Source organism: Dermacentor silvarum, chromosome 10 (assembly GCF_013339745.2).
Source record: "Dermacentor silvarum isolate Dsil-2018 chromosome 10, BIME_Dsil_1.4, whole genome shotgun sequence".
Classification (NCBI taxonomy): Eukaryota; Metazoa; Arthropoda; class Arachnida; order Ixodida; family Ixodidae; genus Dermacentor; species Dermacentor silvarum.
The window spans coordinates 155,267,003-155,283,525 of NC_051163.1; the positions used below are offsets into that span (position 1 = coordinate 155,267,003).

General features: G+C 43.3%; 1 protein-coding gene across 1 annotated transcript in view; it reads right to left on the bottom strand.

Moving 5' to 3' along the window:
* The window catches only part of LOC125940694 (zinc finger protein 501-like), a 170,796-nt gene that overhangs the window by 147,074 nt on the left and 7,199 nt on the right, over positions 1 to 16,523 (bottom strand). Inside the window, exon 2 of the mRNA XM_049657136.1 lies at positions 7,381 to 7,514. Coding sequence (XP_049513093.1) covers positions 7,381 to 7,514 — 134 coding nt within the window. The remainder of the gene's footprint in view (positions 1 to 7,380; positions 7,515 to 16,523) is intronic.

Genomic DNA, 16,523 nt, shown 5'->3' on the forward strand with positions numbered 1-16,523 from the left:
CCCTGCTTAGATCACTTCAACCTTGGTAAACTTTTTTTTATTGCATTTTTAACAAAAAATGTTGAAAATATTTTTTTTTTATCTTCTCGCCTCACGAACACGGCTCAGTTCAAATATGTTTCTTGGTTTCTTCTGTCTGCTCTTGCCCTTGAAAAAAAAAATCGCCATTGTGCACACAAGTATGAATTACAAAATGGAGCACAGAAAGGTGAAACACTTCAGTGTTGCATATGATGGCCAGCTCCCCATAAGCAGCATATGGAGGAATTGTGCTCTTGCTGAACTCCTAAACCATCTGTAAAGAAAGAAACAATAGGTAGCAATAACGTCACACTCAACATAGGAGAGAAAGGAAGAACATTCTAGCATAGGTACCGTCAAGAGTCCCACTGCGATCTGGTGTTTGGATTATGTGCACTTGCTAGAGCGACATGTTTTCCGCGTGTATAGACTTTGAGTACCAATGTTTTTTTTTTGCCATGCAGGCTCACGAAGGTGCAAAACACATGGCATGCCTTCGTCGGCCTTTTCTTGTCTCCCTTCCACCTCTGCACCACAAAGGCGGGTGCAGCAAGGTGGCTTGCAATTTTTCTTTAAATTTTGCTATACAATGAAACAAAGGTGCGGGTGTGGTGAACTGGGCCATGTTTTTTTTTTCTCTCGAGGATTTTGCATTCCTGTGGGCACACCCAGTAGCCAGATTGAATTGAACGCTACATGGGAGCATTGTAGTAAGCGATTTATTTTACCTTAGAACACATGCTACAGTTGAAGGTACGTCGGCTGCTTATTGTTATATCTGATATATTGCTAAAACCAGTATCGTTATAAGTGGGTTTGACTGTATATTTCTCGCCATGTATTTCATTGCTGTGGAGCTCCACTGATGTTTCAAGGAAGATCAGTTTCCTGAAGCGTTGAATAGCTTGCAGACAGCGTTACCGTGCGTTTGTCCATGGCATAGGACGACTTGCAGCAACAGCAGCAGCTGTAGCGACAGCCAGGCTCCAGCTCTCACCTCCAGCAGCAAGGCTGGTCGTCGCGGTAACCCAGGTTGGCGACCCCCCACCTGATCTCCGTAAATTCCGTAAATTTCTTTCTCATGATCAGGGTCCCCTGTGAGTAATTCACCTAGATAAACATACTCTTTTACAGACTCTAGAGGCTGCCTGGCGATCCTGAATTCTTGTTCCCTTGCCAGGCTATTGAACATTATTTTTGTCTTCTGCATATTGATCATCAGCCCCGCTCTTACACTTTCTCGGTTAAGGTCCTCAATCATTTGCTGTAATTTGTCCCCATTGTTGCTGAACAGGACAATGTCACCTGCAAACCGAACCTTACTGAGATATTCGCCGTTGATCCTCACTCCTAAGCCTTCTCAGTCTAAGAGCTTGAATACTTCTTCTAGGCATGCAGTGAATAGCATTGGGGAGATTGTGTCTCCTTGCATGACCCCTTTCTTGATAGGTAACTTTCTCCTTTTCTTGTGGAGAACCAAGGTAGCTGTGGAATCCTTGTAGATATTTGACAATATATTCACGTATGCCTGCTGCACTCCTTGATTACGCAAAACCTATATGACTGCTGGTATCTCTACTGAATCAAATGCTTTTTCATAATCTATGAAAGCCATATAGAGAAGTTGATTGTACTCCGCAAATTTCTCTATTACCTGGTTGATGACATGGACATGATCCAGCGTAGAATATCCCGTCCTTAAGCCAGCCTGTTGTCTTGGTTGGCTGAAGTGTTGCCGTGATTCTATTTGAAATTACCTTGGTGAATATTTTATATAATACCGAGAGCAAGCTAATGGGTCTATAATTCTTCAATTCTTTACTATCTCCCTTCTTATGGATGAGTATAATGTTGGCGTTCTTCCAGCTTTCTGGTACACTTGAAGTCTTGAGGCATTGTGTATAAAGGGTCGCAAGCTTTTCAAGCATGATATCTCCTCCATCTTTGATTAAATCTACTGTTATTCCATCTTCTCTAGCAGCTTTACCCCTGGTCATGTCTTTCAAGGCCCTACTAACTTCAGCGCTAGTTATAGAAGGGGCCTCTGTATCCTGTTTATCACTACTTCGAATGAAAGTAGCTTGGCTGCTCTGGGCACTATACAGGTCAGTATAGAATTCTTCTGCTGCTTTTACTATGTCATCGAAGTTGCTGATGATATTATCCCACTTATCTTTCAGTGCATACATTTTGGCTTGTCCTATGCCTAGTTTTCAGCTGATTTCATGCTGCGTCTATATTTTACTGCCCCCCCCCCCCCCCCTTCCTCAATCGTTTTCACGTTAAAATTTCGGATATCCCTTACTTTCTTCTCGTTCAGTTTCGGCAGTTCATCGAATTCTATCTAATCTCTCGAGTTTGACACTTTCATGTTTTGCCGTTTCTTTATTAGGTCCTTTGTTTCTTGGGAGAGTTTACCTACTGGTTGCCTTGGTGCCTTACCTCCCACTTCAATTGCTGCTTCTGAGATCAACCTAGATACGGTTTCATTCATTACCTCTATGTTGTCTTTATCTTCATTTTCTAAAGCTGCATATTTGTTTGCGAGCACCTGCCTGAATTGGTCTGCTTTTACCCTTACAGCCTCTAGGTTTGCCTGTTTCCTCTTGACTAATTTCACTTATTCGCTCTTCAAATTGAGAGAAATCCTAGACCTCACTAACCTATGGTCACTGCACTTTACCCTACCTAACGCTTCCACATCCTGTACTATGCTGGGATCAGCAGAGGGTATGAAATCTATTTCATTCCTTGTTTTTCCATTAGGGCTTTTACAGGTCCACTTCCTGTTGCTGCGCTTCCTGAAGAAGGTATTCATTATTCGGAGCCTATTCCTTACCGCGAATTCTACCAACATCTCTCCTCTAGTGTTCCTAGAATTGATGCCGTAATTGTCAATTGCTTGCTCGCCAGCCTGCTTTTTCCCCGCTTTTGCATTGAGTCGCCCATGACTACAGTATACTGAGTTTGCACCTTTCTCATTGCTAATTCATCATCTTCATAAAACTGTTCTATTTCTTCATCATCGTGACTGGTGTAGGCCTGTACAACCTTCATTCTATACCTCCTATTCAGCTTTATTACGACGACTGCTACCCTCTCATTAATGGTTTAGAATTCATCAATGTTGCCCGCTATGCCCTTATGGACTAGAAATCCTACTCCGAATTTTCTCCTATCTGGAAGACCTCTGTAGCAGAGGACGTGGCCGTCAGTCAGCACTGTATAAGCCTCACCAGTTCTTCTCACCCCCTCACTAAGGCCAATAATATCCCAGGCAATACCTGGTAATTCTTCAAATAGCCCTGCTAAGCTAGCTTCACTAAATCGGGTGCGCGTGTTGAATGTTGCCAGGTTCAGTTTCCATTGGCGGCCTGTCTGGACCCAGATTCTTGGCACCCTCTGCCGCAGGTCTGACCGCCGCCTTGGTCAGGTGCTCTGCAGCTGCTGGGGACTGAGGGCCATGGGTAAATTGTAGGAGTCATTAGGGAGGTAGCGGCCGAATACTGCAACAGGGAGGCCAATTCCTGTTCTGGTGAGGGAGTGACTTTGTTGAAGCTTAGTGGGCCTTCCTAATTTGGTTGCACCTTAACTAGTATAGCCCCACTAGCTCTCGGAGTTTTTTTTTTTTTTTGGCAGTGTCAGGCACCACTGCATGCCTGAAAGTGTAGCGGACTGGAGGAGGATTCGGACTTACGACCTTCAGATTACTACAATATACAAAAAAAAAAAAAAACACTACCAGAACATGTAATGTTCTGGTAGTGTTTACAACAACTACAACACCATAATCCTACAACTTAACTGCAGGATGACCCTAAATAAATGGTCATTGAAATATCATATGTGACAGAAACGCCATGAAATGTCATAGGTTCGTACTCTACATCCATTATTGCACATAATAGTGCCACTGAGAGCCTCGTTGATTTCACGGATGTACTATCAGACTCCCTCTTACTTTCCGGTCAAAACTGTTGCGTGCGACTCGCGCATTAAAGAAACAAAAACAAAAAAACTTGCGCAAATTACACCTTCAAGACTACAAGAAGATTCGCGCTTATTTATGAGTACTTCCACGCACTATATGAAACTCCAATGCTGCTGTCGTCTAAATACACGTGCGAGACACGCACAGCCTCAGACATACAATATATATTTGGCAAAATGGTGTAAACATAAATTTGCAGTTGAAATAAAGCACTATTTTAAAAGTGTGCTATGCGCAATCGGCCTCGGCGCCGGCAGCGAAAATACGTTGAATATGCCGCGAAGCGCGTCTCTGCCCCAATCCAGCTTGCTCGCAGCGCCCTCGCACAATTTTTCCACACGCCTCAGTGGGAGAGCATCGCTCGGCCCACTCGACCATTGTCTAGTTGAAATCAGGAACCGCAAGGGCGCCGCCATGTTGCTACTCTGTGTAGGCGCAGATGACGAGATGTGATTCAGACGAGGCGCGCAATCAACGCGATCCAGAGCCTACGTCAGAATGGTAGCCGACTGCAAATGCAGCCTTTCAGACACCGTAAATTTTACATAAAATTTTCTAAATAACCATCCGATCTTTCTGAAAAATATGCAGAATTAACTACAAACGTTGCCCGTGCCTACGTGATACGTGTAAGTGCTTGCTTTTGCATATTATTTTGAATATTTTTAGTGTTACATAAGTGAGGTGTAGCAACATGGCGGTGTCTATCGGGTTTCCACTTTTTTCGCCCAGTTTTTCCTCTAGAGTCAGTATACTAACTCTGTGTTTGGTTGAGCTTTGTGTCGCAAGGTGGCTGCACCGTGCAAGCAGTTCACGTTTACGCCTCCGTTCATCACGTAAAACGCCCAGCACAGTTGCGCTTACCCGAATACCGAACATACTAAACTCTATTGTGGTAGCAATCCTTCGGCGTGAAGTGACAGCCGCAAACGCGTGGATGCTGGTGCCGTTTGGATACCGACAATCCGATGCGCTGTAGCCACTCCGCTCGTCTGCTGCCTTGCAGCGGGGCACAATGTCGCAGCTTGACATGTCGCCGATGCCTATGTTTGCAGCCCACAACACAACAAAGGTGAACCGTGGTGCTCGCGAAAAGAAAGAACGTGACCAACACTGACTGCGCAGCTCTCATCAACACAGAGCACATTTTAACACAAGCAGACGACACTTGCTGTGGGCTGAAAGTACATTTAATGTGGTGATACATGTCCTTGTGCATTCCCTTTCTGTTACTTTCTTTTTATAGAAACAAATTAACTAACATATAAACTATTACGAACAGGATTTGTTCACCATAATGCTCGAAAAATTATCGATGATGCGCCCTGGGCAGTCAATCGACATAGCTCGCCCTAGTGATGTGATATGGTCAAATTGTGTCACTTGGTCAGGGGCGGCTGAAATCTCATCCAATTGGTGTGCTGCGATCGGTAGTGATGTACCATTTTGAAACAATAAAATAAATTACACGCTCGGAGCGCTTAGATGCATCAATTAATGATCAGAAGGACCTACTCTAATGACTTAGTACGTTTGTACAAAATCATCAAAATCGTTTCAGGGTCCCTTAAGGAGTGTGCACTGGGCCTTGTTAACGGTCTCATATATGAGACACACCTGGCAGGAGTAATGAGGGCTCAAATCAACCCAGCAAAGTCAGAAATAGCTCTGAATGGTTGCCAGTATGTTTATTAGGTGCCTAGGTGCTCATACTGTGACCAGAGATGGCGCATGCGCGCCAGTATAATTAAGAAAAGCGTACTATATCCCGTGACAGTGGCCCCTTTCCATTCTTGGTATGCTTCACTGCATAACACCGCTTTATCGCGGCGAAGCTGAGCAGTCAAGTTCGAATTATCCGGCGAAGGCCAATTTTGAGATTGAAATAATGGACATTTGGACCCACAAAAATACCTGGTCCCCGACAGGGACTTTCGGTCAAAATCGAATTAACTGAAATATCTAATTAACCGGAGTCGAGTTAACGGAAGTCTATTATATGTTGCATACTGGAAGAATAAAGGTGGACAAATTACACGTATGGTCTTTCGTTTTCCAAAAAAAGAAAAAGCACCGCAAACATTGTCCCTGAAGAACAGGTTAAACCTGATTTCTTCCCAAAGTTCACCCCAAAGTGCATTCTCTAAAGGATCAGTTTAAAGCATATCTGCTAGAATGAAGCCTCAGGAGCAGTACTCAAGTGCTGGCCTACAGGCAGATGCCAGTGGCTGCCACTTCAACTTAGTGAAGGCAGTACTAACGACGTTCTGCACTGCGAGAGGTAATCGTGATGTTGAGAGCACGTTTTCTTGACTAGTAAGTCCTGACTGGTCTAGGATGGACAAAGAATAATCAAAATACAAACAATAATGTGCGTTACCAAGGGCTTGTAATTACAAGCATCACCATTCTGGTAAATCATGCCTGTTTGCTTTATTTTTCTCTCGTTTAAAAAAAAAATATGCAAGGAACAAATCAGGCCAGTGATCTCCAAGCATGCCTCTACTTTTTTGTATATGTGGTTTGTTTAGGGACTGCCAATAATACCTGACAATGAAGATTTTTATAGATAAGTTTATCACAAGTCTGATAAGTTTATCATAACCGCTGCCTGTGCTTGTTTTTGTTTTGTTTTACGGGAGATGGGGCTCGTCAAGCTGCATCTATGCAGCTTTTTTTCCCATCATACCCAACCAAAAATGCACATTTCTCATGTACCATGTGGTTGAATAAACTCAAACATGACTGGCGAGCAGTTTTCCTTGCTCTTGTAAATTATTTTGCTAGTTTAAATAAAGTTTTTGTGTCCAGAACAAGACTATTGCCTGTGTTTATTGTCTGTGAAAGTTACCGAAAAAATCCCGAACTTTGGGCTACTAGCCAAAACAAAGGTCCCAATTTTCCCCCGGTTTTCCTCTTTAAAGATAACACCTAATTACAGCCCCCAAATTAAAAAAAATATATAAAACCCCCAAAATGAAGGATCCAAATACTATACGTGATGTAAAGTAACCTTTTGTCCACAAGTTGTAGTTGTAATATACAAAGCAGTTATCTCATAGAAGGAATGACAGACGAAAAACAGCGGCGCAGCGAAATGCGTGAAGCGAAACTTCCATGACTGTACTACTTGCATAACTTTCCCAGCATTGCCGTCTCAGAAACGAAGCCCATGACAAGCTGTTCCTCTCCCACTCGTCTGCTCTGCTGGATGATGCAGCTCATGGGTCTATAGGACCTAAGAAAACAAGGCACAATCCACGCTAAAAGGGAGCTTCGGGCAAGGGTGCCACATAACACCGCCCCAAGCAGCTCCCCTCGCTGCTTTCAAGTCACAGTTCAAAGGTTATGATAGGAGTAGCTCTCACGGGAGATGATGCCCTGGTCTGGTAGAGGGCTACCTTGTAGAGGAGGATGCAGTACGGAGAGGCGTTGTCGAGAAAAGTGCATCTCTGCTGGACAAAGCACCCTCTTCCGCAGTGCCTGCCACAAGCTGTCGGACCTGCAACATAGGAGTGCAGCCCTGTTTCAGTCATCTGCTGTGGAAATGCCCCGGCCTTGAAAGAACCAGAAGGGAACACGAAAGCCTGCCATCTAGTCAACATGATCGGAGGAAGCCGGCCACTCAGGCTGACATCTGGTGCACATCAGTGCCATTGCGGAACTTTGCATGCAAAGTTGGGCTGCAAGGCCACTACTAGCTTTACCGACACTCATTATTACCCTGCCTTTTCTCTGGGCCAGAGGGCCATACATTTAAATAATGTTCCCATACAATAATAATGTTTCCAAATAATTGAACAGGTAGCCGCACCTGTCATACTGCTTCACAACATCCCACTGCCTTTGGCAACACTTGACTGCATGTGGAACAACAAACGACTGCTCTTTCAAATGTGATAACACAGCGGAAAAAAATACATCACCAGATCACCTCCACTATGTAACCATAGAAGTTGGCCCCCTCTTCAAAGCTGTCACCCCCCTTAAGAGCCTCTTTGCTATTAAAGGAATGTTTGATGAATGGCACGCTCAGCTACTACAAGTCAACAGGAATGCAAAAAAAAAAAAAAAAAAAAGCTCAGCTGCCACACCATAAAATTCTAACAAGGCTGGCTGCTCAAATTCTACACGATGTTATGGTGGCGACACTTATGCCCGAGTCAGATGGGCAAACTGAGCACTTTGAGCAAGTGCAGTTCACCACAGCGAGTGTCACTTTGACAGTGTGCTGCTAGACACTAAAGAAAAATGTCATCTCAAAATGATGAGCGTCAATCGGTAATTGAGACAGCACATTACATACTCAATATTTTATTCAGCATTTGCAAAATACCATTAACACGATCAATTGCCACGAGCACAGACCAGACGACACTGCACCAATTCCAACGCGACGCACTGCGTGCTTGGAAGTCCGGACAGTAGTAAAGTGCTGGGCATAAAAAAATAGTGATTTTGTTGGCAGAGAAAGAGTGCCTGTTTTCATAAGCAGGGGCACTTAGAACACTCAGAATTAGCCGTGACCGACCACTTAGTATTATTTATATTTGAAGCACTGCAATCGAGTCTACGCACTTCGACAGAGCAAGGTGACCTTGACCATCCCACTTGTAGGCAGATGCATTCTACAATGAGTGTCACTAAGCATTTCCATCCGACAGCCTGTGAATGACACTAATGGCAAAGTGCACTCGCTCAAAGTGACACTAAATTTGCCCATCTGACAGGCATATTAGACACACTGGCCAGTTCACCAACAAGAACATTCACTCCAGGCAGACGAATGACACGGAGGCATTGCGTCCTCCACCTGTTACAGCTGTAACCCCCCTTCACAATAGAATTGTGGTGGCATGAGATATAGAAAGGCATACTTCATGGCCTTGATTCAAAACTCTGTGCCCATGCAATACTGCCATGCTTCAGGATTACCACGCCATGTTAAACAACATAATAAGAGTATGCCCTTCAGGCACTGTGCACACATCAAGCGCAGTGATGAAAATTAGAATTAAGGGGACACTAAAGAGAAAAATTGGTTGACCAAAATAAAGCCACTCTTACCGCAAGAAAGAGGCTTGGCAAGCCAGAAAACACGCAAGTATGAAATACAGGTGGCAATGCCACCTTGAAATTCACACATCAGCTCGCCACGACGACATGTAAATTTGACCCGCGGTTAGCTCCGGCGTGGATAATTTCTTTTTTTTCGTAAAAATGGAGGACCAATGTGTTCTAAAAGAGCCAAACACTGAACTTAGGGAGTCTTAAAAACTTTTACTGAACCACAACAGTCAAGATAAAAATACTTTGCAATACATGATGCCATGCTGATGTACTGGCCTCGGGTTTCGGGTCCCTGGGTATGTATGTGTCGCTATTCAATTAACCTCGTTGCCGGCACATCGCAACACACGGTATTTCCCACAGGGTATGTATCGCTTTTCAATAAACCTCTCTGATGCAAACTTAGGTCATTGGGTATATGCCACTGGTGTTGTGGATCCTTCATTTTGGGGTTTTATATTTTTTTATAATTACTATTACAGTAGTGAACAAAAATGCATTATATTTTGCATTTGGGTCCTGTGAGCTAAACTGCTCGGAGTGTTGGTGCTGCATTATGCCAGATGCTAACGCTAGTAGTCTCTAGAACATGCACTGCCATGTTACTTTATTCACACCGCATAGCGCACCCACCATGCACATAAACGACATGTTCCAACAATGTATCACAAGGAAACCACAATTTTAACTAGTAGTGAAAATACATGCACGATAGGGAGAGAACTATTTGTGATAGGTGGGAAGTTTAGCCGAGCAAAAGGCTTGGCATGCTACTTCGAGTTTAATGTATAACAATGGATCAAAGGACAAGAGAATAAAAAAAAAAAAAAAAAAAACATTCATGCATCCACTCACACAAAAACTCTGAAAGGGGCAGCCGTGAGCACCCAGAATTGAACAAAGTGAGAATTGTAGCTTTATGGCACCGTCAAGAAACAAAATGTTATCCATCTCTGTTGTGCAGCCAAAGGGACACAGATGGATAACATTTTGCTGCACTCAAATAAAATGCTATTGCGAGCTATACTTCTTAGTTTCAAAAATTGTGGGGTTTTACGTGCCCAAACCACGATCTGATTATTAGGCACGCTGTAGTAGGGGGCTCCGGAAAACTTGGACCACCTGGGGTTCTTCATCATGCACCTAAATCTAAGTACACGGGTGTTTTCGCATTTCGTCTCTACCGAAATGCGGCCGCCGTGGCCGGGATTTGATCCCGCGACCTCGTGCTTAGCAGCCCAACACCATAGCCACTAAGTAACCACGACGGGTACTTAGTTTTAGTGGACTGCGGCACACGGATGCAATATTCGGAGTAGCCAGGCCATCAATTCGAATCTATACTCTGTCTCACAATTAGTTGGCAGTGCAGCCAAGGCTATGAGCCTCGGAAAACCATTTGAGGCTGCACGCTGAACATGGTTCTACTGTCATCATGCACTGTTTGGCCAATTTCCCAAGTGAAGCTTATTTTTGCTTTATATTTGGGTCTAACGCTTCATCAGTGAAGTATTCATGGACCTTCTGGATTGTTTACGAGATCTGTTCTCGTTTTATCAGCGCTTAACGCTTAACGAAAGGGGCTGCGCATTCATTGTACGTGGCCTCCAAGATGCTGCGGCAGGAGCTCACAGCAAGCGATGGGTGTTGCCAGATCTTAGAGTCAACAGATAACGAATGTTTGCTTGTACTTTGTGTTTTCAACAGATGGTGCCACATCATAAGGCCTTTGCACAGATGAAACTCAAGGTGTAGAAACAGTGTATGGCTACTACTCAAGATGCAGCAGCAGAAATGTTGGCTATATTTACGGAAACAGGAAAACTCAATGCAGTTGACATCTAATGGCATTCAATAATTAAAAAATGTAAAAATAATAATATTAAAGAAAAGTTAAGATCGCATATATAGAAAGAGTCCCAAGACTCCCCAGCATTGCCTTTGTTGGTAAACTTTCTGTAGGTTTAATACAAAAAGTTACAGTGATGTTTCACTTTGTGAATGTGGGTGACGCAGAAGCATTTGAGTGCTATAGCATGCACATTGCCATTGGCCCTGGGTGCACCTTACCGCCTAGACTCGGTCCGCATCGCCGACTGCTTTCAAGATAGGGCTCGTGCGGATGCACATACGCCGTGCCACTATTGGAGTTGCTTAAATTTGGGTAACTGTTGGCAGGTGGGCACGCTGTGCTCACAGTGTAATCAAAGAAGAAGCCAAGCTGAGATAAACATACCACATCATCGATAGTATGCTTGACCGGGATGAAAGTGTGGTTAATCATTTTAAGGGCAACAGCGAATCTTATATCGAAGCCTCAGAAGATGACTATACATTGACTTTTGGTTGCTGTAAGTAGCAGTGCAGGCTACGAATGTATATCTGTGTGGCAGCATGGTGTGTCGCTGATCATAATAAACAGAACAATCATGTGGATAACCAAGCTGCCTCCTATTTGGGTGGAAGCAGCAATACAGGTGTCACATGAAAATCAGCAATGCAGCCAAGCTTAGCTTCAACAAAATTGTGATTGTTGCCATGACAAGTTTAGCATGAACACCACGCTGCTTTCTACTCTTGTTCAATAATAAAAAGTAAGAAAACAGCCAAGGTAATTGTTTCAGAATGTTAGCAAGGGTAAACAAAAAATAAGTTTTCATCGCTGGATGACACAGCAGAGATTTACATAGCACTGACAAGACTGACCGCCTTGCAAATTTGCTGATTAATAAATTATGGGGTTTTACGAGCCAAAACCACGATCTGATTATGAGGCACGCCGTAGTGGGGCACTCCGGAAATTTGGACCACCTGGGGTTTTTTAACGTGCACCTCAATCTAAGTACACGGGTGTTTTCGCATTTCGCCCCCATCAAAATGTGGGCGCCGTGGCCGGGATCTGATCCCGCGACCTCATGCTCAGCAGCCCAACACCATAGCCACTGAGCAACCACGGCGGGTTTGCAAATTTGCTGAAAGTCATTGCTGACTGGATGTGAGCACACTTTTCTGCTACCTTGCATTGAATAAATCGAGACAAGGGTAAAGTTAGCCATCGGCAGAGCAGTTTCACGCTGCGTCGCGCATTTCCGAGACTAGACGACGCTACACGGCAGAGGAACAAACTGCAATTGTGTGATCACGCTCCTCATTGACTGATATGTGCTGTAGCCTCCTCTTCAGTGCTAAAATATTGTCAGACAGAGTGTTAGCCCTGAGATCGAACAGAAGCGGCGCTGCTCGCGTGATGTCATGGCAAGAATTTGCGCTTGTCGTCTGCTACAGTTCGGGCTGCGTCCGGGCGCCTTTTGCACTGTTTCCGTTTGTTCACTCTCGTTCCCTGTGCTGGTACACTTATGACAGTCCTCTCAAATATATTTTGGCTATGTCTTGGTTAGTCAAAATTATTGAAAGAGCTCATTTTCTAGACAACATATTTCTTAAAGGCAACGTTACAGTGCCGGCCAATGGAGGTCAGTCCGGAGCAGGTGTGGGTTTTTCATGCGCAGTTCTACACTCTGCAGCGGTAACACACGTGGATAATAAAGGCATAAACGCGAAAAAATAAGATAGAACAATCTAGTTAAACAACCATACTTGCCGTGGTGCAACAATCATGTAAGAAACGCTGGCTATATATGACTTCTACAACATATATTTTGATTTTAACCCGCTAAATCTTGTTTACTCACGACAAGCTGTTCATTGGGAAAATATTGCATTTTCGCATTATTTCACAGAAACGTTCAACTGTAGCATGAGGACTAAACAACACATCAGTATAGGTTCTACCAGTACTGTTTGCTCTTTGAACTGCTTCCCAAAATTAAGTCACTGTTTGCCGCTCACAAAAAGGGGTGGACCAATACTTATTCTCATTTCAGTGCTACACGCTCTACTCGTTCAAGAATTAAGCGCTGCTTGTTGCTTGGGGAACCGTTCTGATCGATCTGCTTGGCGAAACTGACACAGCTGCTCGGCGCAACTTTTTGGGCGAAATATGCCTTTAAGACCATATGGCTGCAGCCAGCTAGAAGCCGAAGCTTCATTTTTCAGTGGTATGGGACACATAGAAAATATCAGCATTCACAGAAGGAGATCAAGTGAATTCATATGAGGCTTGCATATATAGTGTCTTGTTTATGAGGCTGGTATACAAGGGGGTCTTTTATGGGCTGACGGAGTGAATAGTTTCATAACCTCATCTAATTATCCATTGACGTCAGTAATCATCCAGAGATTTCAAGTCGGACCCTTGGCCAGGCCACTTCTAGAAATGGTCGGTAAAACTGTTTGTCCCTCGAGATCATCAAAAAATGTTGTCTTTCAAGCAGCTGTGATTGGTTTTATTTAATAAGTAATAAAGGAGCTGCATGGAAATCACTCTGAGGCACCAAGAAACTATCCTGCCTCTAAAACCACTCGGGAGTAGCTTTATAAACAGCATTTCTGCGAAAATCCTGCACTAGATAAAATCTGCATTTAGCATACCGTCAGTGGGCTGAAAAATATTGAAAGATGTACAAATATATAACGTAAATATTCTACCATTCAAACGAGGCACTCTTAATACGACCGGTATTAAAATGCCAAAGCCTTTGTGGGCTATAATAGTACGCAGTCATTGTTCATGCCACTAGCGTTCACACTTAACGCTTTCATTGCATAAACGAGAAGATGATTAAGGAGGTTCATGGTAGGTTCAAGCATGCTCCACCACTTTCTTGCGTTTTTGTTTTATAGTAGAATGTAAAAAAAAAAAAAAGATTAACTTAGGCGCGCTCGCGACCGCCAGCCAACGCATAGGGCCGGCCCCTGCACGGTGGCCTTCTCAGCGTGCCGTGGCTGGGAGAGGATATCGAGGAGGAAAGTGCGACAGTGGAGGAGAGTTTCGCTACTTTCTATAGTAAGGGGCTTTAACGTCACTCGGGAGAGGGCACCACTCCAACTTCTCGCCGCTAATAACAAAAAAAAAAAAAAAAAAAAAAAAAAACGACTGATATTAAAATGTGGTAGTTTTAAAGATAAATAAAAACTCCCTACTGCTGGATCCAACCTTAAGGGCTCTCCTTTCCAGATCCGAGAAGATTATTCTTCTTGTGTTCGGCTAGCACGGAAGAAACTTTACCTGTTTGCCCGGGAAAAGAACTGTGCCTTTAAAATCAAGTTCGATAAGCTCATAGAAAATAAGCAATTCAAGTATGATGCTGATAATGAATCTGTTATTGAAATAAAACCATAGCATTTATCCCGTGCTATGTCCTATACACCTCCTAATCAAACTGAACCTTCGGCGCCCATTTCTTATCAAGCAGTGTCCATCTTGCTTGCGAATGTACGTATCTATCTGCCAAAAGAAGATCTTGTGGAAGCACTCCTACTAGATCACCAACTCGGACTCAGCTATTTTCACTAAGTCTTGGCTCAACCAAGATATTCTAAATAACGAAATTCTGCATACTCTTGGGTCTTTTACAATTTGCCGACGGAAAAGGGCTGGGAAAAGAGGCGGGGGGGCATCCTGGTCTTAGTCAAAGCCCACTAAATTCACTCATACAATATTGCAATAATTAGCAGTTATGAAATATTTTGTATTAATGTGGCTGTACTGTCAAGAAATAACATATATTCATCACTGCCTATCGGCCTCCTGACTGCGACCATGCTTTTCTTCACGAATTGCACTCTGTGCTAAATGATTTAAATACCCGGTTTCCTCACACTAATTTCTTTCTCTGCAGAGACTTCAATTTTCCTGATATAGATTGGGTTAACCTGACAGCATCTTCACGACTATCTAAACATTTCATTGACCTCTCTCTTCTCTTTAATCTGACCCACAATGTTAACACTCCAACTCGCAGAACCAATATCCTTGATCTTGTCCTCGCATCACAACCTGATCTAATTCAGCCACCAAAGTGTATTAGGGCCTCTGTGATCACCGTACCTTACTATTTTATCTGTTGATTCTGATTGCTGAGCATCAACCCCAAAAGAAGCTTATACAAGACCATAACAAATCCAACCTTCAGGCAATCAATTCTGAACTAGAAACGTTTTCCAGATCCTTCTCCACAAGCGTTTACACAAGAAGTGTTGAACAGAACTGGCCATTGTATAAACAGAAGATATTAACATTAATCGATGAGTATGTCCCCTTCGCGCCTGTTCGTTGTGACGCTGGTCAACCTTGGTATACTAATAATCTTGGAAAGCTTTCGAAAAAGAAAAATCGTCTCTTCCACATAGCAAAAAATGACACCTCTGCAATAAAATGGAATCGATGTTTCACTTGCCTTAAAGAATACACCAGTATGCTGAAAAAAACTAAAAGAAAGTATTATCACGAGGATCTACTCAAGATTATCTGAGATAAGCCAAAAAGATCATGAACCCAAAGAATTCATTGCATAATATTTCACTGACAAACCCTGACGGCTCACGCATACCGCTTCGGCAACATTCTGCCCTACTGAACTCCTATTTCCCCGCAGTTTTTACTAATGAAACAACCCACAATACTCATTTTTTACCTAGAGATACCTTTCCCCAGATGCCACCGATTACAGTAACCCGCTGAGGAAATCTCCAAAGTTATAAACCAAGTTAAAATATCGAACGCCCCCAGACCTACCTGATAACGTCCCGGCAAAAATAATAAAATCCACTGCTAATAAAATCCATAAGAAGCACATATTGTGCATCATATTTGCTCAGTCACTTTCGGAACGTAGGATACCAGATGCCTGGAAAACAGCCAAGGTAACACCAGTATTTAAATCGGGTGAACGTTGTAACCCCATCACATTACCGCCCTATTTCGCTTACATGCATTGCCTGCAAAATTCTTGAGCACATTATTTACTCGCACGTTGCCAATAACCTTGAAAGTAATCGTTTCTTCTTTATCAACACGGCTTCCGACTTAGTCTGTCTTGCGAGACTCAGTTTTTCGAATTCATCACCGACCTCCCAATTAAACTTAAGACTCGCTTCAAACTGACGTCATATACATAGATTTCCCTAAAGCCTTCGAACGCGTTGCACACAAACGCCTATTAAAAAAACTCTGTTGTCTCAATCTTGATCCCGTAACCCCCCTCATGGATTAAATCTTTTTTATCGAATCGTTTACAGTTCACAGTGAACGGTGGTCATCACTCAGCTATGACTCCCGTAAATTCTGGAGTCCCTCAGGGATCAGTGCTTGGCCCTCGGGAATTTCATCACCTATTCGACTATTCGCTGATGAATGCATCATGTACCGCCGCATAAGCACCACTAAAGACCACGAACTACTGCAAAATGATCTGTTTGATAGAAAACTGGTGCTCTCGCACTGGTTGATTCAGACTAAGGCTTCTAAATGGAAAGTTATGCAAGTATCCTGCAAGCAGTCCAACTCTGAATACGACTAATCATTAAATTCAATGAACCT